The sequence below is a fragment of the Triplophysa rosa genome, linkage group LG8, assembly GCF_024868665.1.
Source record: "Triplophysa rosa linkage group LG8, Trosa_1v2, whole genome shotgun sequence".
Taxonomy (NCBI): Eukaryota; Metazoa; Chordata; class Actinopteri; order Cypriniformes; family Nemacheilidae; genus Triplophysa; species Triplophysa rosa.
In genome coordinates, this window is record NC_079897.1 from 5,432,414 (window position 1) to 5,456,270 (window position 23,857).

Consider the following 23,857-nt stretch of genomic DNA (forward strand, 5'->3'; position numbering starts at 1 on the left):
TAGAAGAAATCAATTATTAATAGCGTCACTGTGTTCATTTAGGGATTAAAACATGAAACGATGACGGAGCAGCTTTTTTATTCTGGCATGGGAACACACGCAAAATTAACTTTTATTAACAAATGTTTGACGTGTAAATGCGCAGAACATCAGAAGAGCGCCGTTGGGCGCGCTCACCCCGTTTACCACAGCACAGCAGCGTGAGCGTGCATCACTTCCTGCGCATGCTGGGCGCTTTCAACTCCGACAGGACAACCGCGAAGAAGGGGGGAGCGAGTCGACGAAGTCATCAAAAATAGGAATAAGTAACGGAAAATGTCGCTGAATAGTCCACCAAGCTTTTCGAGTTTAATCGGGTAAGTCCTAAAGACTCGTATCGGGATGTTTTCTCAACGGGTGGGTTTTACAGATGTTTATTTTTCTAGGGTTAGTAAGTATGTGGAAAGCCCCAGTTGTGTTAGCCTGCTGTTGCTAACGGCGCTGGCGTTGTGACTGTGGGCGGCTCACCATCGTTTCCTCCCAAGTTCAGGATACAAACAACAGCCTGTGTTTGTAACGGCTTTTTGAAATGTTATTTTGCGCTATAATGACACATTTAGCACCAGTAAAGTTACGCCCAATCTCAGCAGCTGTACTTTGTTATTAAATCCGCTGTTTTGACCAGCAGTGGCGTCTAACGTTATTTGTATTTATCTTGAGTGTACGTTAGTGTTTCCCTATGTTACGGGGATCAGAAAGTGAAATTAAGACCAATACTTGGCATGTCTAAACATGTTTTTTGAGTATTTATTAATGTTTTTAATTAATTTAATTATAATAATTATAATATAATAATAATTAATTTTATTTTATACAGCATTTATTTTTGGACAAAATAACGGAATGTGTCGCATTCCAAGGTTGTTATTATCAGGTACTTAGTAGTGATTGTTAGTTAAATATCTTGACTCAGTACTGGTGAAGTCGCAGCACAATCTCTTAAGTGCTTCAGGCAATTCGTGTCCGTATAATTTGGTTTCTCAGGGGAACTAAAGGCGGAATAACGGGTTCTGCAGTTCAGTTCAGCTAAACATCAATAACAAGCTCTTATAATACTAGTTTGTTTTCTTTCGTCTGTTTTCAAAAGCATTTACATTTTTTTTCTCGAAAGATTTCATTGTTATTTAATCCATTTTAAAAGTCGTTGCTCTCTGGATTTTAAAACCAGGAAGTATGTATCAGTATAGCCTACTTTCAGCAGAGGTTACCCCGAGGGCTCGATTTAACATTTGCAATGCAAATTCCCGTCTGTAATATAGTTTTATGAAAGATTTACAGTGAAGAATATACAAAGTTTGTTTTTCATAGAATAAGTATTTTTTTATTTTAAGACATGAGGTCATCCCCGTTATCCATCTGGGCAATTCTATGAAAATGTCAACCCTACCATGAAAAAAGAAAGTTTTTACCAACGGTTTTTACTTTGGTAACAGCACAGATATTAACATTTGGTGGTTCAAATACCCATGTGAGATCTCTCTTCAAATTTGTAAAGCATTTGTTTTATTTTTAGTGCATGAGTTTTCATAGTCAGGTAAGTGCCATTTTCAGGATTGTCACATCCATAACGCTACATATATCCTCATAAATGGACACATGAAAATTAAAATAAAATAACTATTTTATGTTCTATAAAGAGGCATCCCTTCTCCATTCATTGGGTATTATTGCTTCAGGATTGTGCATTTTATTTCACAGAAATCCTACAAAGTTTGTCGTCTCCCAAAAACGTGTCCTTTTTTTGTCACATCAGGCATGTTTATTTCCCTTTTTTTAAATAGAAAATTTGTTCATAGACTGACATTTTTTTATGTTTAGACTCTATCAACAAGGGTTTAGTAAAATATAAACAGATGGTTCAATATATTTGTAACAAATTCATTCTCTGAGCATTTTTATATCACGTCCATAACGCAAAATAGCACGTCCATACCGTTGGAATTGCCCATCTAGAATCCATGTTTCTCCTTTCTGAGATGCATTTAAGTTGGAAACAGTGCTTGTTAGGGATTGGTGAACTCAGCTGTTTAAGCCTATTTTACTTTTTGCACGGCTATGTGCGATAATGAGTCGTTGTGCTTTGTTTTTCTGTGTGAGACTTGGGCTGTTTTTAATGGCTTGACGTCTTTCGTCCCCTGGGATATTATTGCTTAGATACAGGTCCAAGTAGCAGGTTCTCTAGCTAACACCAGGGCCTGTGATGTCCCTGTAGTTTCTTGGTGTACAGGTGCAGAGTAGTCACTGAAAAGTGCAAAATGGGCCAGTGAAAAATGAGGTGTGGTTTAACATTTTAGACAACAAAGGTCAAAGGTGTTCAACATGTTCATATCTGCTTTTTGTACTAAGTGTTATGAGTCAGAGGGATTGTGACACGTTATTTCTTAAAGTTAGTTTTACTAAAACTAAAAGGTTTTGATAAAATAAGTCTTCTTGATATTTCCAGTACATCTGTTAAAGATCTTCAACATGTTTTTGAACTGTTCATCTTGTTGGATATGTGGCATCTATCTGTTTCTGCTCCCATGTATCATGGGACTTTTTCTACCAGGTGTATGTTTATTCTAGGACTAGTTATCCCCAGCAGGGCTTGACTTTGTGTACTTGCTGTGACTGTAGTGTAGAAACTGTACTGAGATTTTAAACCTCTGTTCTTATCCTTACAATGAGTGAGTTTTACTGATTCACTGCACTGTGTTCTGTGAGGGCTGTGTGAAAAATCTGAAAAATGTTGCTTTTGTTGAAATCGTGAATAAACATGTGATTCACATTTTTACAGGAAAATCAATATTGTACTAAGTAAATATATATATGTATATATGATCTAATTTTGTTTTTAAATGCCTACTGTCTAATGATGGACAGATAAGAGATATAAATAGACATTAATAGACCAACCTGATGAAATAAATGAGGGTTTTATAAATGCTGTTGTCATCCACTTAACATGACTTTTCACATAAAGCTTTTGGTAATACTTTGGTTAAAGACCCTTTCAATTTGAGCACTGCTTTTATTTTTACAGTCATGATAACGAAAAATTCTCTTGGATTCCTCTCATTGTTTCCATGTGAAACTTTATGAGCAGCCTAAAGAGCTGAGTAATAGCTTAAGGAAAATATTTCCTGGTACTGTTGCTGAGAGCACAAACCTTAAAATGTTCAAGCAATAGGACAAAATATTGACTTTCTTGGTCAGAATATTGAACTTTCTGACCCAGTAAGTCAGGCAAACAGATCTTGTGGTGTTTTAATGTATTAAATAAATATTAATGAAAGTTCCGTTTTACGTTGGGTGTATGAGTTCTGCGTGTTTTGGTCTGGATTCGTCATGCTTACTGTTTACTGCCCCTCAAGTCACAGTCACACGCAAAGCTGTTACATAAATGTTCTAGATTTGACCAGGTGAAAGTAATGCCATACATAAAAAAACAGTGGTTTGAGCTCACAGACCAAGATTGTGAAACTGTTTGTACCCAACTGTGCCATTGTACACAAAGACCCAAACCGAATTTGGTTTATTGTATTCATCATACTTTTTACTTTTGGGATTTGTCAGGAACCCATTATCGCAACTTTTAGCAGACCGCCATCATAGATATTTGCATTTTTCATTCCTCTGCATGTCAAAATATAAAGTTACTTGTTAAATTATTTTATGTTTTTTATGTCTGGCCAACCTAGTAAACCTGAGCTGATGTTTATTTTAAAATTGATTCTTAAGAAAACAAAAAAGCCCAAAAATGGCCATTCAGAACTAATTCTGTGACATGATCTGGCCTTTGTAGATTTGTTTAAGCCATGTTGGTTGGTTAGGTATTGTTAAGCCACATACTGTATTGGTGATGTGCAGCCAGACAGCGTGCTGTCATACATGCTCGGACTTATTGTACAGATGGTGTGTATTTGAACAATCTTGTAGGCTTTGCTATATATATGGACAGTAGGGATGGAAAACCATCTGCTACCAGACACAGACTGCTACCAGACACAGACTACAATGACTATCGGCCAGTAGCACTCACCCCAGTGGTGATGAAGTGTTTTGAAAAGCTGATAAGGAAACGCATACTTGCATTCCTACCTCCTATCTTTGACTCACTACAGTTTGCCTACAAGGCCAATACGTCTACGGAGGATGCTGTAGTCACAACACTTCACATTGTGTTAACCCATCTAGAGCAGCAGGGTAACTACGCTCGGCTTCTCTTTGCGGACTACAGCTCGGCGTTTAACACCATCCTCCCCCATAAACTGGTGTGTTAACTATTGGACCTGGGTCTGCCCTACTCTACATGCCTTTGGATTAAAGACTTCTTGACAGGACGCCTACAGAGGGTTAGAATAGGCCCCCACCTTTCCACAGCCATCAGCCTCGACACTGGCTCCCCTCAGGGCTGTGTGCTGAGTCCCCTGCTCTATACCCTCTACACACACGACTGCACCCCTGTCCATGTCAGCAATAAAATAGTTAAATTTGCAGATGACACTAGGGTGGTGGGACTCATTTCGGGGGGGGGGGGGGTTGATGAGTCTTCCTACCATGTTGAGGTACAGTGGCTTTTAGTGTGGTGCAGTGACAACAACCTGCTCCTGAATACATCAAAGACAAAGGAGTTAGTCATTGACTTAAGGAAAAACAAAACTGACATTCAGCCCATACTGATTGGCGGGGATAGTGTGGAGAGGGTTACAGACTTCCGTTTTCTGGGAGTTTTTATCAAGAAAGAGCTGACCTGGGGCGTGAACACCACAGAACTGGTGAAGAAAGCACAGTAAAGACTCTACTTCCTGAGGGTCCTCAGGAGGAATAACATCGCCCACAGTCTGTTAGGGTGTACTCTCTCTAGGCAATATGAACTGTGCCCGAGTACGTTTGACCCCCAAAGCCCGGTTCATTTGACTATTGTGATCGCTCCGTATCGCGCCCGGGCATGGTTCGCTTAGCGGTCCCTGGCTCGCTTGGAAGAGGTGGGCCAGAGCACGGTGCAGTTGGGCTCGGGCGTGGTACGCATGTACTGTAGTGTGAGCGCAGAACTGAAAGCATGACGTAAATTATGAGACTGTTTAAATTCGTGCCTGAGATTCAGCGGTCACTGTAAAAAACTGATAAACAGCGCACTTACATGTGTAGGCGTGTGTCATCGCAGCCAAAACTACTCCAGGTTTGTCAAACATAATCCAACGTGAGTAACGATAGGCTTTACGATAATAAAATATGAGGGTGATTTAAAAGCATAATGAGCCGTTTACTCTCATACGACAATGACATCTTTAAAGCAGATCGGTCTGTGCAGCGCACGCACGAAGTTAAACACCTCTAATAAGCCCCAAACTGAACATTGTGATGAATTCCGTTGCGCTGAGAGCAGGGGCGTCGCACCCGTGGGGGATGTGGGTGTTTTAACACCCACACTTTTCCCGGTGAGAGGGTTCAACACCCGCACTTTTTCTGCAGTTTTTCCGCAGTTTTGCACAAACGCCTTACAGCAGTCGCTCCTCCGTTTCTCTAGCCACTCTGTGTCTGCGCTCGCTGCGGCTGCCTCCTCTCCCCTCCCTCTCAAACATGACACCGGCTTTGAGTGTGACCGGCTGATGATTGGCTGTTCTGCCTTAAGTCCCGCCTCTCTTGGTGTGTTAGATTTTTCGGGCAGCTCGTGCTGTGAGGAGGCGGGAACTTATGGTTATGGTTATTTACATTTCCCTTTTCCAGGTACTTTGAATGAGTGTTTATGCTTTCGAGGTTTTTAAATAAGCTTGATATGTGTTTGGGAAGATGTTCTGTTTATGTTTTGTTGACATGTTGAGTGTTTTCTGTATTATATTTCGTTTTGTAGACTACACTGCGTTCCAAATTATTATGCAAATTGGATTTAAGTGTCGTAAACATTTAATTTTATATTGTTCAATTAAACTTATGGATGGTATTGTGTCTCAGTGCTCTTTGGATCACTGAAATCAATCTCAGACACCTGTGATAAGTAGTTTGCCAGGTGAGCCCAATTAAAGGAAAACTACTTAAGAAGGACGTTCCACATTATTAAGCAGGCCACAGGTTTCAAGCAATATGGGAAAGAAAAAGGATCTGTCTGCTGCCGAAAAGCGTCAAATAGTGCAATGTCTTGGACAAGGTATGAAAACATTAGATATTTCACGAAAACTTAAGCGAGATCATCGTACTGTGAAGAGATTTGTGGCTGATTCAGAGCACAGAAGGGTTCGTGCAGATAAAGGCAGAATGAGGAAGGTTTCTTCCAGATAAATTCATCGGATTAAGAGAGCAGCTGCAAAAATGCCATTGCAACGCAGCAAACAGGTATTTGAAGCTGCTGGTGCCTCGGGAGTCCCGAAAACCTCAAGGTGTAGGATCCTCCAGATGCTTGCAGTTGTGCATAAACCTACTATTCGGCCACCCCTAACCAATGCTCACAAGCAGAAACGGTTGCAGTGGGCCCACACATACATGAAGACTAATTTTCAAACAGTCTTGTTTACTGATGAGTGCCGTGCAACCCTGGATGGTCCAGATGGATGGAGTAGTGGATGGGTTGGTGGATGGCCACCATGTCCCAACAATGCTGCGACGTCAGCAAGGAGGTGGCGGAGTCATGTTTTGGGCTGGAATCATGGGGAGACAGCTGGTGGGCCCCTTTAGGGTCCCTGAAGGTGTGAAAATGAACTCTGCAAGGTATGTAGAGTTTCTGACTGAGCACTTTCTTCCATGGTACAAAAAGAAGAACCATGCCTTCCGTAGCAAAATCATCTTCATGCATGACAATGCACCATCTCATGCTGCAAAGAATACCTCTGTGTCATTGGCTGCTATGGGCATAAAAGTAGAGAAACTCATGGTGTGGCCACCATCCTCCCCTGACCTCAACCCTATTGAGGACCTTTGGAGCATCCTCAAGCGAAAGATCTATGATGGTGGGAGGCAGTTAGCATCAAAACAGCAGCTCTGGGAGGCTATTCTGACATCCTGCAAAGAAATTCAATCAGAAACTATCCAAAAACTCACAAGTTCAATGGATGCAAGAATTGTGAAGGTGATATCAAAGAAGGGGTCCTATGTTAACATGTAACTTGCCCTGTTAGGATGTTTTTGATTGAAATAGCTTTTGATTTCAGTAAATATGACCACCTAATGCTGCAAATTCAACAAATGACCATTTTCAGTTTTTTACAACCTACGAAATGTTTCCAAACTCTGTTGTGCATAATAATTTGGAACAGTGCATTTTGAGTTTTTCATTTTTTAAATAAATACTGTTGTCAGTGGGAGGTTTGTTCAATAAAATTCCAAATGTACCCTAACTGTTGATTACTTGAAAATTATACTGACTGTCATTTGCATCGACAAATTAGGAAAACCAGAGAAAGATATCATTTGCATAATAATTTGGAACCCAGTGTAATGTTAATTGCTAATTGGGATATTGTTCAGCAGCTGTAGCTAAATTCGGTTATGTATGTGGCATGCAATGTATAAAGTAACTGCGATGAAGAAGGCAGGGAGTTGACGAGGAGGAGGGACAAATTGTCATTGTTAAGCAGTGTATTTATGGGTTTATTGGCAGTGCAATTGATTTTGATATTTTGAGCATTGTTTGTTGATTAGCTGAATACTTTTGTGGATACTTACTTGTTGTGTTTGATTGTACCTGTTGAGGAGAAAAAAGTGTGAAATGATGTCATTGTTTGCATACCTGTTGAAGAACTATGAAAGAAAAGTGTATATTATTTTAATGTTTAAAAACAGTAAATTGTTACATTATTTATACCACCAGAGAAAAAGCTTTGTGTGGGCGTTTTTTTATATCTCCTCGTTTCAAGGGGCAAGAAAGCAAAATTTTGCGGTCTCAGTCACAGTCCTGTCTGACCCATGTCACTATCAAGCTTACCACCGAGTGTGTTTTTATACGTTTCTAGTATCACTCATTCAAATGGGAAGCTTTTTATATCTTGTATGTTATACCTTTTGTACCCTTCTGTCATTGTATCATCGTTTTTATTGTTAGCAAACAAACCACATCCTTCCCCCGCACTTTTGAAAAGCTTGCTACGCCCCTGGCTGAGAGGGATCGCTTTGTTTACGTATGCTTCGAAGCAGTCGCATTGTAATGATGAAAGCGTGCCCGGGTGTGGATGGTAAAGAGCAATGTGAGTGCAGGCCAGCGGGGGAGTGTGGAGGGGGGACAATCGCGCTCGGGCACAGTTGAGAGCAACCGGGCTAAATGAGAGTGCGCCCTTAGTTTCTTTTCTAGTGTCCACTATCGAGAGCATTCTCACTTACTGCCTCTGTGTGTGGTTTCCCAGCTGCGCCGCAGCACACAAAAAATAGCTTCAGAAAGTTGTCAGGTCAGCGGAGAAAATCATTGGGTGCCCTCTCCCCCCTCTAGAAGACCTACACAGTGCCTGCTGCCTTAAAAAAGCGCAAAATATCATTAAAGATACATCCCACCCTGGCCACTCGTTGTTTAATCTGTTACCGTCAGGCAGACGGCACAGAGCCCTAAAACAAGGACAAATCGCTATAGAAACAGCTTCTACCCAGTAGCTATAACATTTCTAAATACCAAATGACAGTGTTTGTGTGTGTCAGTGTGAAATATTTCATCTGTGCAATATTTTGTCTGTGCAATATCTAATCTGTGCCATATTTTGTCTGTGCAATATCTAATCTGTGCCATATTTTGTCTGTGCAATATCTGATGTGCCATATTTTGTCTGTGCAATATCTAATCTGTGCCATATTTTGTCGGTGCAAAATCTAATCTGTGCAATATTTTGAGAGATCCAGGTAGAATCTGTACGGAATGTCCAATTTCATGCATTTTTTTTGGAAATGTGTTGATCTACATTACCTGTGCAATATCCTTGTATGTCTAATCTTCTTATTTATTGTTCCTGCACTGTGAGTACGCACTTGAATTTAATGTACTTTCGCTTGTTACAATGACAATAAAGAATAAAGATTGTTGGTCCCATGTGCAGGGCTGGACTTTAACTTTTTTTTTGCACATAGCACCGGTGCTACAGAGGCTTAAAGTTTTGTAGCACAGGCCAAATAGGTGTAGCACAAGTATAAAAAAGTGCAGTTCATTACATAAATAGGCTGGTAAATGACAAAGGACATTAGTGTTACATACAGATGGATAAATTGGGGCCATATCATTTTTAGTTTTTCCCAAATTTGTTTTTTCCTTTTTAATTTCTGTATTGAGTTCTGTATTTTCAATGTTTTGCTATACAATAGTAGATACATTTGTCCATAAAAATCCATAATGTCCATAATACTGTAGTATTTATAATATAATAATTATTTAATTATAGTGAAATTTTTGGGTAATACAGTATTGTTTAACCTTACTATAGTAAATATTAAAGTATACTATAGTTTAGTACAGTTTATAAATTTACTACAAGTAATTATTTTCATCTGGTTCAAATTAAGCAGACTTTTATTTTGGCGGGTTGTTGCAAAGATGCTTGAGGTTCAGTGTGTTTGATGGTGGCTTCCATATATGGTGGCTTCACTCAAACAGGGAAATGCTTGTAAAATAAACTCAGAACAGCTCTATGGATGAAGTGCACGTGCTCATGTCCTCGTATAGTGAGATGCAGACAAATCCACGAGTGTCACGCTTGTAAAATGTTAAAGTGTTAGTGTCACTCCTACACACGCAGAACAAGCAGATGATATGTAAGGGATAATCCACGGCTAACCGTGCAATAAAGGGTTTTAATGCATGACGTGGAGGCCAAGAACCACCCGACGCGAAGCGGAGGATTATCCCGCTTATACCATGGTCATTTGCCAAGTTAAATCTTTTATTGATGTTTACAGTGAAATTTTAGATCAAACAGGTGAAAATTACAGTGATTTTGTCAGTTAAATTTCAGGTGTAATCAAACTTACTGGAGCTACCTGTGCGTTAAAGGGTTTTAATGCACACCTTCCAGCCAATCAGAATCGAGTATTCAAAAAGACCATGGTATAAATTTAAATAGCCTAGTAGAATTCCACTTACGCCACATCGTGCAGATCAGGGCTCTAGATAAATGGACTCAATGCAGCCGTAAAACAAGTTTTGATCTCAAAAACGAAATAAAAATGAAAATAAGTAGTGGTGTGCCATTAGTTAACCTCACACACGAAAAAGCACAACGACAAACGCACTTCACACAAACAGCTGCTCTGTCTAATGCACCTGCCAAACTGTATCTCATGCATTCTACACTATTAAATTTATTCTTAGCACAGACCGATTTTTTCGTAGCACGTGCGATTCATATATGTCGCACTGTACATACAGATGTACATCTGTATGTACATTCATATATGTCGCACTGTACATACCCACGTGACGTGAAGCTGTAGTGGGATTGTTTTTGATTGACAGCAGGATCTTTCCCTTTTTTCGAAGGTCCTCCTTTTCTTATTCTTCATCTATTCTAACACATGCTATCCAGATGCTGGGAAACTCCAGCCAATGTTCTGCCATCATTCGTCTCTCTGTCCTGGCAAGGAGTTAAGCTTCTTAAAGTTTAAATCCTCTCAGCTTTTTATTCACTGAACCCTGCACTTCTAAATACAATAGTTGCTCTCTTTAAAAGTGCCTTTTGTCGGTTCAGCATGTTGCTGTGTAATTGTCGGGGAATGTTTCTTAACACATCATTATTGGCTTTGAATTGAGTTTTTTTGTATTTTCTCAGGTATATCAGAGTACAGAAATAATTATGGTCTGATGACTCAGGGTCAGAGTTAAGGCCAGCTGACGAAACATTTGAATGCTGTATTGTTTATGCACATGTTTTATGCCTTGCAAACATTTGGTTTTCTGTGATGTTTTGCAAATGTCGCCTACGTGGCTGATGTATAGTGGCCAAAGGTGATAGGAGGGGTATATTTGTACAATATTTGTCTTTGTTGCTCCTCAGGTTGGATTAAATCATCAAAATATAAGCGGTATGGTACAAAATGGGCAAAAGACTAATCTTAAAGTCACCATGAAATCTAAAAGGAAAATTTTAAGTGTTTTACAAAGTGTTTCAGTGATTGTTATAAATGATTTATCTGTGCGTGCACACGATCATTTTTTTATTCATTTGCACTTCTTATCTTTAATCAAAAACATTAAGCTCCCTTCCCTCTCTCAACAACAACTCTTCACCACATGATGTAAGCAAGGAAAAAGAGGTAGGACTAAACTGACTGTCCAATGGACAGCCACTTTTAGCCCTCCCCTCCACAATACTGTAGACTGTAAACTGGCATTCAAATCTGCTTCCATTTTGTTAGCAACACCCAATTTACAACAAACCAATAAAAAATGGAAGGGCAAAATAAAGCCCTGCCCTACATTTTTTCTAATTTCAGAAGCTGTTGCACTCAGATATACGCCATGATACGGAAAAGACGTAAAACAAATCAAACTACAGCATATCAGAGAAATGGGTTTTATTTAAATATACAAGAAATTGCTTAAAAAACACAAAGCTTGCAAGAAATAAAGCAAACATTCACTACAGTTTTATCTGTTAATTTTGTTGATCCTCTCGTGTGACAATATTTTGTAGCCATTCTCCTGAGCTGTGTCTTAAAAACTTTATAATGCCTCCTTAAATTTTTCGCAAAGTTGAGCTTCAGTTTATACCCCAATTACAAATATGCAACGTAAATACAATGTTTTCAAAACATTCTGAAAGGGATGTTTCATCCAAATAGGAAAATTACCCCATATTTCCCCCCCTTAAGGCATCCTATCCTATTTGTATATTACTTTTCTCTTTTAGAATAATGCAGTCGGAGTTGTGATAACCCATCGCTAATCGATGCGTTTGTTTAAGAGAAATATCCATATGGACAAGTTGACAACTTTATTACCAATAATTTCTAACTTTCGTTATCTATCAGCCTCATCAGAGAGGATGGCTTTCCCCCAAACATGCGGAGTGCCGACATTATTGTTATAAAAAAGTTGTCAATATGGATATTTCTCTTAAACAAGTGCATCGATTCGCTTCAGAAGGCCTTTATTAACCCCACGAAGCCACGTGGAGCAGTTTTTTAATCAGTTGATGCACTTTTTGGAGTTTCAAAATCTCATTCACAATTCACTCCTACTCTAAACCTTGGAATACCCAGGATACGTGGTATGACAACTCTGACTGCATTATTCTGAAAGAAGGTCGTCATATACAAATAAGATGCCTTGAGGGTGATTAAAACATTGGGAAATTTAGTTTTTATGGGGTAAAATATCCCTTTAAGTAATATTTGAATAAAAAGATGTCAGTTGAACAACGTTGCACATTTTTGACTGGGACTGCTAGATTTTTGCCAAAATACCAATACAGATCCTGGCTGAATATTCAGCTGCTGAGCAGGACTGTTAATGTGTAAATAATATAGTTCTGTTCTTCTGTACAACTATAGCCACGCGAGTCGCTATGGGGTATGCCAATCTGTCTGTATATTTAATGCACTATTTACCCATTCATCGGCCTTTTCTAGCGTGTTTGTCAGTGTATAATGAATATATTCAAACCCTCTGGCAGTATATTGTGCTGTTTATGCCTTATACGTAAAGATGCATAACACTTGCCGTAGAGAAGAGAAAAGTAACAATAAAAGATTGTGTGTCTTGACTAGTGGAAATGGCATCAATCCGTTTTAATCCAGAATAGAGGAGGGGCCACATGTGCTTTGGCAAGGAAGGAAAAAGAAACTAGGGATTTTCATATCTAAAGAATGTGTTCTCTATCCTGTCTTACTAATATTTGCTTCATCACTCTTTCCTTACTGTCTTAATGTGGCCAAGTTAGATTTTAGATTTTTGTTCCAGCCCAGACACTAAGCTTATATACTATATAAACTAAAGCAATGCTGTGGTTATTTTTGACTATGTATGTACAGCGTTTGAGACATTTTTTTTCTCAGACTGTGCACTGTTGAACCGCCCACAGTTTGATCACTGACCGTCTGATGAATTTAGCACACAAAAAAATGCACTAGTTGGCAGTAAATCAACATTTTTAGGTACACCAGTCTTTCTGAAATAATGCCATGTTTATGAGTTGCCAGAATGATGCAATGCCTGCATTGGGGGAACAGCTACAGACTGGATTAGTCAAATTTAACAAAAGGTGCTATTCAAATTATGTTTTGTTGTGGTGCAAAAAAGCATGTAAACTTCCACAGGTGGAATTGATTATTTCTCCCTTTAGAAGTGTATATGTGAAATGATTTGTTAGGTCTACACACATTGATTTGATTTCCCACACTGATCTGTGACTGTGAAATCTAAAGTGTTCTTGTGCTTACTATGTCAAATGAATGTTGCGCTAAAACATGATGTCAAAGTTTTATGGTTATACTTAGTTGACATGTTGAAAATAACATATTTACCCGTTTAATTGCAGTGTTGTCTGCTTAGTTTAGCAAGTGTGTACCAAACTGGAAAAAGAACAGCTTTCTGTTCAGTGTTCATGCATAATAAGGTACAAGCCAAAGTGATTTTCTCTGGTAGACAGCATGACACAGATGCAGACCACAAAACATTAGTAGAAAATAACCCTTTTAATGCTCATCCTAATGGGTGAAATTGAGACAGAAGTATAGTCACCAGCACAGAGTCAAACCACATGTGTTGTCTGGCATAATTTTCCTCTTTTTCATCATTGTTTTCCATGATCTTCCTTTGTGTGGTGTCTTCCTAATTCCTCTATGTTCTGTGACGGTTCTTGTCTTTGAAAGCAGAGTACACAGAATTGTCAACGTTAAAATTGAGTTATTTAGCTATGCTGTTTTCTTCACAAAGACTCAAATAAGGATTATCACATGCAAATACAGCAATTTCATGTTTAAAAGAGCATAGTTTCCTGAAGTATAGATCTATGATTCTTAAGTCGCACATGCTAATAATTGTTTATGCAAATGTGGCTGTTAAATTCTCTCTTCTGAGTGTTGAATGTTTTTACTGTTGTTACAAAAATATGACATGTGATGCCTCTGAGATATCTGCTGATGGGGGGTTGCAACGTCAGCTGTTATAGCGAGTTGTTCTTACTTGCTGCTGTGTCCGAGCATGCTAAGCAAGCAAATAGATGACGCATTTATCAAGCAATGAGTTAGTCTGTTTTATTTAAATGATGAGAGGGAGGGAATGATGAGAGGGAAGAAGGGAATGATGAGGGAGTTACTCTCAGTGACAAAAAATAAGGCAATCTTTCTTCTCAGACAATAACACCTCAAGAGAATCAGCAAGAAAATTTGTTCAGAAATGTAAGTACTGAAGTTTTTTTTAGCAATGGGAAAAGTGCTTAAGAACTGGTGTAACTGTGAAGAAACCGAGTGCAGCTTTTTTTAAAGTGGCAACTGTGGGGTTTTTTTTTGTGGTTTGTGTGACTTTTTTTATTTAAAATTTGATGTTATGGATTGTTGTTAGTTGTTACTTTTAACGTGGCCTTTTTTGTCTAAATGTTTAATTGCCGTTCATGTTTTGTAAATGTGTAAAATATTAAATAGATAAGATATATGGCTAAAGTAAACATAGGGCAACAGTTTGGAAACTGAGTACCAAGTAAAGATCATGTCTTTTGGGTTCTAACCTTGGGTTGAAAAAGTTTTAAAGATACAAGACAGATAAAGATAGATAAACAGAAGCTAGAAGTTAAACAGCTGATATTTTTTGAATCGTTTGTGTAACAAACAAAAAAAGCACTGCAACAGAGCAGATTCACTGGTTATTAGATTACAGACTAAATTTGTTTATTTGTATGTGGATTAATGCACATGTTTCTTCGTCATGTACAGAACACTTGGTTAACCACACCCACTTATTTACATTCTGCTTTATTTTTATTTTTTTAAATTTATGTATCGTCATAACGCCCAGCTCTGTATGGGATTAGTCAAGCGCAGACTACGAAGGCAGGGAACGTATGAAGAGAAGGATTGATTCAAGATTATCACAATTGGGCGAGATGTTACTAAGCATGCCTGTGCGCACACCACCTATTTTACCTCTGTGTGATCCCGGCACACTTCTGTAGATTAGGATTATCAGCCTGAGAGGTTGTGTTTAATGAGCTGTAATTGATTTGTAAACAGATCCATCCGACTGTATCAAGCAGATTAATTGAAGTTGGTTTAAAGCAGCCAGTGATCCTGGTGCTAAAACAGAATTCCCAGTGGTGCCAAAGTGGCTTTTGGGACCAAAGTCGTGCTCTGGTCTAACAGAGTTCCTACTGAGGGTGTTTGTCTTTTTCCTGACTGACAAGGCCTGTGTCTGGGACGTTAGCCATATTGGAACCAAGCAAAGGCTTTAGTCATCTAAACACATTTTAAAGAAATGGGGAGGGGAGTAACACGAGCTGGTAGTGTTTGCTTTGGCAAAGTTCATGTAAACTTTTTGCCAAACCTGGAAATTAGGGGTATATAGGGGGTATTTTATTTCACAATACCTAATGACTATCTTAAGTTTAACTAAACTAAAAATAATAATTCAGAAACTAAAAATGAACAAAAAATAATTCAGTATTTTAGTTAATAAATAAAGTAAAAAAATGAAATTTCCACCATAGTGCCAGAAGCAAATTTTTGCCACTTGCATTACAAATGTATTTGTTAGTACATAAACGTCTGATGGTAAATTTTCTGCTTTTCAAAGTCAATAAAAGTTTAAAAAATCACAACAGATGTTTTTAGTAGAATGTTTGAACAATTCAAACATGTTTGATTTAATTCAATCCCTTTCTTTCATATTGTTTTTTTATTAGTTGCAGACAGAGGCAAATAAACCGTCTTATGTAAAGTCTCTTCTCTGGGTCATGCCTCGTGTCTTTCTCTTTGTTTTTCAGGCACTGACTCCTGCCATTGGACCAGCTGGCGTTGGACCTTCCCCCTACACAGAGACAATACCCAGAGGGTGTTAGATATCCTCCCTCCCCCTCATTGTTTGCCCTCATACGCATCCTAGATTCATACACGTACACACATTCTCTCTCGCAAACACAAACACAATACACTCTTCCTGCATGCTCCAGCTTGCAAAAGCTATGGCATGATTAACTCCGTAGAGGCCATGAAGCGTTCACGTGACTTTTCGTGACCGGTACTGTGGAGACCCTTGAGAAACAAACAGTCGGGTTCCTTCCAGCTCTCCCGGTTCCTGTAGCTTTGGTGGAGCTTGACAAAGCTCAGTAGATGGAATCATGAAAACGCCAGAGGACCACTGGGAGTTTCTATTCAGATATTAATAGCCTGAAAGACTTCAAGCTAGCAAAGTGAATCAAACTCAGTAGTTGGTGTGAACATCGGTTGTAGGAGGATAAATGATATCCCTCCTTGACCGGTTCATCAAACACACGTGAAGTGCCTTCATCGAGCTGTTGTTTACACCAGTATCAACTCCACATATCTGATCCATGATCCTTGTTTTTTGTTGGCATGTTGATATAAAAGCCTGAAGTATACACAGGAATGCAACCTCCGTAGAGTCTAGTTCCTCACACATATCAAACCCGAACTCAGCTGAACTGCTCTTCTGACTCTCAGACTCGGTGTACGGATTCTGTCGCTCGCTTCCGTCGCCATGTTCTCGCTGCAGTCCAAATGGCGTTATCTGATCATGCTTTTGGGCGTCCAGTTGGTCGTCATGGCAATTCTCTCAAGAGAGAGCTACCAGAAACGGGTGTCGTATTTTTTCCGAATTTTCCGTAAGCCCGATTCTGCAGCGGGAAATGCTGATGGGCGGAACCACACGGATGTCTATGCTAACCTCTCTTTTTTGGGACCCACTCTGAATAAAGACGACATGCCCTACTGCCCTAAAAAGTCTCGTTTGATTGGTGAGTGATATTTCCTAGTAAACTCGCAGTTGAGCCAGTCAGTGTGAAACTAAACTAGCATGACGTTTTTCCTCTTTTCAGACTGGTTGTTCCTGTTCACACTTCTCTTTTTGCATTCAGGTGGACCAATCCATGTCACTTTCCCTTCCAAACTGACGCTCGCTGAGGTGGAGAGGAAGAATCCACTCGTTATCCGTGGGGGCCGCTACAGGCCTCCGAACTGTGAGGCCCGCCACCGTACTGCCATTATCATTCCCCACAGGAACAGAGAACATCACCTCAAGTTCCTGCTCTACTACCTGCATCCCTTCCTTCAGCGTCAACAGCTCGATTACGGCATCTATGTCATTCACCAGGTGGGTTCTTTTCATTTACACGTGCGTCTTCCACAGCAGACTTGCGTTTGGTGCTCAGTGAGAGTTCATTATAGGCCCTGCGTTCACAGTTTCACATGTTGTACAAAGATGTATTGTTGCTTGGTTATGTACATCCCAAATATAACGCTGTGATATTCCACAACTCAACTGTGCCTTCTGGTGAGAGACAATTCTCCATAAGCACTTGATCCTGTTATAGGTGTCAATCTACATTCAAACCTGTACTGCTCGCTCGGCAAGGTCACTCAGAGGTCATCTTTTGCTCCGCCCCCAGTTTATCTCTTTTTGTCAGGAATACTGGAAATTATCCTTTAGTTTTTTTAAAGTGATGCAGGATTATACTAGATTTAAAGGTCTTTGATCTTTCTGTTACATACCCTTTGTTATTTCAAGGTTAATACCGTTTTATGTAGGATTGTGGTTGTACAGAATGAAATAGTTACATGTTGGTGGAATTGGATGTCTATGGTGAGAGCATTGCAATGGATATTTTCCTACCCGGTTGAACACAAAAGATATTTTGAAGAACGTTGGTAACCAAACAACATTGGCCCCCATTGACTTCTATTGTATGGACACAAAACCACTGAGATATTAAAAAAAAAATTGTGTTCAGCACAAGTTATTGAATGACATGGGGGGTGAATAAATGATGACAAAATGTTCATTTTTGGTGGGACTATCCATTTAAGGGTATGGTGCAATAAAGTAATAACTAATATAATATTTGATCTTAAATCAATATTTTGTCCAGCTGCTTCATCAGTCATGTAAGGAATAATGTACGGTCAGCTTCATGCCGGGTCCTGATTTTATTATATATTGATTGTATTAAATTACATTAAAACTACTCAAGAGTTAGCTATTGATTCTTTGCGGAGGTCTACCGGAAGTTAAGTTTTGGCCACATAACGTTTGTTTATATTGTAACCGCTGAAACCGTCTATACATGATCATATTACACTAAGAAACATCAGAAAGCTCTTAAAAGACAGTGAGGCCAGAATGTGGACTTTGAAACAATGCATTACCGTGAGGAGAAAATCATCTCTCTGTTTATATTCAGGACTCAGATATAACAAGTGGGCATGGATTAGACTGTAATCCTCATTAAACTTTCCTCTGAATCCTGACCACCTCCTAAATATTTTCAGTCTATTTTATTATGAGTTTTATATTTTCAACAACAACAGACTAACCTGCTAAGTCTGAATGCTTTGTGATTATTAATGACTCATTGATTCATTAGTTAAATACCTGTACACTCACAAAATCACAACATTTCAATATTAATAGTTTGTGTTACTTTCTAGGCCTGGAATTACACCTTTAACCGAGCAAAACTGATGAACGTGGGTTTTCGGGAGGCCATGAGAGATGTAGATTGGGATTGCCTCTTCTTCCACGACGTGGACCTCATTCCAGAGGATGACCGCAACACCTACGTCTGCGACAACCACCCTAAACACGCCGCTATTGCCATGGACAAATTTGGCTACAAGTTAGTAATTCACATTTTGATGCGTTTAGTAGACGCTTTTATGCAAATCACACATTTTATTTGTGTTTGTTTTCTTGGGATTGATTTTCTTGGAAACCTTTTGCTACTTTGTTAGCGTCGTGCCAGTTTTTAGCATTTTATTTGCCTGCACATGTAGTTCTGCAAGTCTGACAGACTCAACTCACCTAGCTTGATGAAGAATTTACATGCATGTTTTCTTTTAGGTTGCCTTACAAGATGTATTTTGGAGGCGTATCAGCACTGACCCCCGATCAGTACCTCAAGATGAACGGTTTCCCGAACAATTACTGGGGCTGGGGCGGCGAGGACGACGACATTGGAATCCGGTGAGCACGTGTGTGTTTGTGGTTTCTGTGTGTGTGTATTAACGCCGAGAGTGGATGAGCATGTGGCAGATGCTTTGTTTGTGTGTGTATAGAGAGATTTCTGTTTGGGGGGACTTCTCTTGTTGTGGTGATAGCTGTGATCCAGCTATCTGTCTTTGAACAATCCAGCTTGTGTATTGTGCCGCTGTATTAGTCTCTGAGAGCATCAGACGTTTGTTTGGAATAATATTCACTGCTCAAAAAAATTAAGGGAACATTTGATCATCCTAGCATAACACCAAGTCAGTTAACCTTCAGGAATATCAATCAACGGGAGGTAAGGAAGCATAAGTGATTGTGAACCATTTTTACTTGTTTTGGTGAAATGAAAGTGGCAACAGGTACAATGAAGAGGCAACAGCAAGGGTGGTCTGGGGAGGACCATCCTTACATGGTCTCATAGACCTCCACGCACTATGAAGTATCTGGATGATGAAGGGATTGATGCCAATGACTGGCCCTCATGTTCCCCAGACCTAAATCCAGTTGAGAACCTCTGGGATCTCATGTATCCGAAGCCATCAAGTAGCACCATAGACTGTCCAGGAGCTCACTTATGCTCTGATCCAGGTCTGGGAGGAGATCCCGAGGACACCATCTCACCAGGAGTATTTCCAGACATTGTTTGGAGTTCTTACGGGCACGTGGGGCCATTCACATTACTGACTAACATTATGAGTTACTGTGATGAAATTCAAACAAGTTGAATCAGCCAGAATTTTCTTTTTTTTACAGTGATTTTACTGTAATTCCTGCCCTGAATGTGTTTATGATTTAGGCTTTCATTGACCATTGTCACATTATTTTATTCTCACAACAATATGCAAAGTACAGTATATAATTGAAGAGTTTCACTGGATCTAATACAGTGTGCTTTAGGTGTTCCCTTAATTTTTTGGAGCAGTGTGTATTATGGTCTGAGCTGTAGTCTAGCGCAACATGGTGTGATGATGAATAGAGCTGTGGTGCTCATATGGGTGTCGCAAGGTGAGTCCACTTTGGGATTAAGACTGCTCTCTAATGTGTTAATTTAAAAGAACTGTGGGATTAACCACAGTTTAATATTTCAGTTTTTAAAGTGGTGGCCATTAAAACACTTTTTAGATATGAAAGATATTCGTAGTAAAATTTGTTTTTTACACACATTTTGCAACCGTTTTGTTGGCATTGCACTCTTGTGGCCTTATGGGAAGCAAAGTGTCTCAGCAGATGTCATCCGGGTGTTGTTCACCTGCTGTACCATGAGTTCTGAGAAATGTTTTTTTGCGTGTCATTTAACATGAAGATGCGGGGGATCACCTTGCTTTTCTGCTCCCATGTCTAACAGTCCCTCCTAGAACGTCTTCCTTTCTCTTGTTTTCCAGTGTATCACTTGGAGGAATGCTGATCAGTCGTCCGTCTCTAAAAGTGGGCCGATATAAGATGATCAAACACAAACATGACAAAGGGAATGAAGTGAATCCTAAAAGGTAAAATCTCCTTTTGATGATCTGAGAAACTTCTCTGCAGTGTAATATTAACTTCTTTATAAAATGACATCGTCACGATTTTGCGTCCATTATTAGATTTTCCACTAAACCATTTGTCTTTCATGCAGGTTTAACATGTTGGCAAAGACCCGGCATACGTGGAGAGATGACGGCATGAATACAGTGGAGTATGAGATCATGTCTCGGGACTATCAACTGCTTTACACCAACATCACCGTCAACATCGGCACGGAGGCGGGCCTACATCCACCGAAAAAAACTACTACTTAATATCCCAGAGACCCAAGTCCTCACGGCAATGCCGCACTTTCTGCAGAACCCTTTCCCCACTTGCCAGTGAATCAAACCGGATCTCATGCCTTTAACCGCACCACAGACCCTCCCGTTTCCTTAACAACGGTGGTGCCACGATAGCGATCGCCCTTTCTCTCCCCATCTCCAAAGTTTGACATTTCTCTCACTGGTTCACTTTATCAGTCTTGCAGGCAGCTTTCTCAGCCACTCCTGCTGGGCTGATGCATTCCTGACGGACAGACTTTTCATACATGCTGTGCCCGAGGGCACCGTTATAAACCTCTATTGCCTTAGAATCAAGCTGCACTCTCTTTTTATATTTCTTTCATGATGACTGAAGCGTAGGTTCGGCTGCCCTTCGGGTAAGACCAGCAACTAGAGAAGGGTAGATTCGCTTTCTGCCTCATGTCAGAAATGAAGCAGGCCGATGTACTGCATAAGCAACATTGTTTGCTGCACTACTCTGTGAGTCTGGTGCAGTTTTCTGTGAGTACCTTAGTACCCTTGACATGTAATGTAATTTTTTTCAGGTGGGTGGAGCTATATGCTGTTTATCTTCCATTTCGAGCGAATCGATCACAACTGGTCTTATTTTGTTGTAACAACCACTTTACATACGCTTATGTTTTTTTTTCTTTAAAATTTTGCTTCTCAAGTTGTCATGATTGCCTTTGGTACTCTTAGTAATACCACTGGCTTAATAATCAAAGCGCTGCCTCTTGTTTTCATGAGTTATTCATCGTATTTTATCTGCATGAACATTGTTTTGAGTTTTTATGATTTACTGGATTTTTGTGTTGTGGTTTGGCTCTGTTAGAGATAGGCGTGTCAAATATATCTGTCTTTTCACACGGTAAATGACCTTGTCATGTCAGTTCAGAACGCATTGTGATGGTGTGTCAATTTAGTTGACTTTATAAAGATCACAAGCTTTAGTCCTCAAATGCATGTTTGCAGAACACGCCTAATTACACAAATGTTTTAATTGAATCCGTGTTTAACAAGTTTCAGGTTTCCACCAAAATTGGTCAGGAAAGCACTTTAGCTTTTCACACATTTGAGTTGCTTGAATTTCACGAAACCTGGCATTTTAAACCATACAATTAAAATAAATTATGTTCAGAAATTAGACAATTTAAGAAAATAAAGCCTGTTTGATGACCATTATGTATAGAAGAGTGTAGGACTATTGCGCCTCATTTTCATTACTGTCATAAAAAAAATATTTAGTTCTAGACACATAGTAGTGAGATGTTCAGGGGCCAAAATCTGAATATGGTGAATTATGTCCTAGACATGTTTTTCTGCCCATGTGATTGAACATTTGCAAAAGACCACTGCCCTGACACACACACAATGACATTTCATTGTTGTACATTTTTATTTTTGTACATTTTCATGTTTCGATTCAGGTGTAAAATTGAGGCGTTTACTGAGAACTAGACTGAAATATGGCCTCCACAGGTTCTCATTAACCCTATGTTTGACATGCCTTGTTTCATCTCTAAATGTCGTTTGCTTTGTGATGGTCCAGTGTCTGGATGCTTGATGCTTCTGAGCAGCACGTCGAGTGAGTGAACGAATTTGTATGTGCATATCAAATGTGTGTGTGATATTTACGAGAGAGAACTCGATTTTCATATCATGTTGGTAGTTTCGTATGCTGCTGTTCTCTGAATAGGACGGAAGGAGTTGTTGGATGCATTTTGTATGCTGTTGGGAACTTCTCATTTACAATGTTTGGTGTTGGGTTGTTAAAAAAGGTTATTGGATGTTGTGAAGGCAGAGATACCAAAACATTTTATTTTATGGAAAGCATGTTTTATTTTTAACAGTAATAGTCTTTTCTTTTGTTAATGGTAAATTTAATTTAATCTGGTCCATTAATTAGTAATGAGTGTTTCCAAGATGCATATTCTTTTGTATCACATTGAAAACCTATATTTGATAATTATTCAGATCACCCTTATGAATTCATAGAAGATACTTTAGAATTTAAGAAAGGTCTGGTTTGAGTGATATGAACAGGTCACAGGCGTACTACTCAGGTGGGGTGTGATGAATCAGGTGCGTGTCTAAATGTGCCTTAATGGGCTTCAATAATCTAGAAATTGAGTTCTTGGAGGGAAGTGCTTCTAATCCAGGTGCATTTGTTTCTATTGTTCGCAATGTCTGCACACAACACAGTGGCCTTAAAATGATCTAATAAAACAATGTTAATGTATAAAGTGAAGGTTTCTCGTGACTGGTGTATTTATTACAGATCTGTCCAGTTATTACAAGAGTTTATGGCGTTATTGTACATTAATCGACATTTCACTGTAAATGTTGATAATCTAGAGGTTTTAACATTGGGTTATCTTGCTCCATGTTTCACGCTATTCATACTTAAAGGGATAGTTCACCCAAAAACCAAAATTCTGTCATCATTTACTCACCCTCGAGTTGTTCCAAATCTGTATAAATTTCTTTGTTCACACAAAAAATATATATTTGTAAGGATGCTTGTAACCAAACAGTTCTTGGTAACCATTGACAACCACAGTAGAAAAAATGACAAAAGCAGTCAAAATGCCCCAGAACTGTTAACTATTAGCTAAATTCTTCAAAATATCTTCATTTCAAGAGAACAAAGACATAAATAAAGCAATTTTTCCTACTATGAAAGTCAATGGTGGCCGAGAACTGTTTGGTTACAAGCATTTTTCCAAATATCTTTCACTGTGTTCATCAGAACAAAGAAGTCTATGCAGGTTTGGAAGAACTCGCAGTACGGGAGTAAATGATGACAGAATTCTTATTTTTTGGGTGAACTGTCCCTTTAATGTTGCCATGTAAACCTGCTCTGGTCCTCTTAAAGGGACAGTTCACCCAAAAATGAAAAGTTGGTAATGTGTCAGTTAAAACCTTGTGTCAGTTA

The 23,857-nt window shown here is 39.2% G+C and overlaps 1 protein-coding gene across 1 annotated transcript; it reads left to right on the forward strand.

Annotated features, from left to right (window-relative positions):
* Positions 1-219: 219 nt before the first annotated feature.
* On the forward strand, positions 220-23,170 carry si:dkey-199f5.8 (beta-1,4-galactosyltransferase 3). Its single transcript, XM_057340335.1, has 7 exons — positions 220-356; positions 15,900-16,889; positions 17,010-17,245; positions 18,580-18,767; positions 18,992-19,114; positions 20,518-20,622; positions 20,751-23,170. The coding sequence occupies exons 2-7, from the start codon at positions 16,634-16,636 to the stop codon at positions 20,911-20,913; spliced, it is 1,071 nt and encodes a 356-aa protein (XP_057196318.1). The 5' UTR covers positions 220-356; positions 15,900-16,633; the 3' UTR covers positions 20,914-23,170.
* Positions 23,171-23,857: the final 687 nt, after the last annotated feature.

Bases quoted from the DNA above. Each gene is read 5' to 3' on its own strand.
- si:dkey-199f5.8 (XM_057340335.1), top strand. From the start codon at position 16,634: ATGTTCTCGCTGCAGTCCAAATGGCGTTATCTGATCATGCTTTTGGGC. The intron at 16,890-17,009 runs GTGAGTGATATT...TTTTGCATTCAG, and splicing joins TAAAAAGTCTCGTTTGATTG to GTGGACCAATCCATGTCACT. The intron at 18,768-18,991 runs GTTAGTAATTCA...GTTTTCTTTTAG, and splicing joins ATGGACAAATTTGGCTACAA to GTTGCCTTACAAGATGTATT.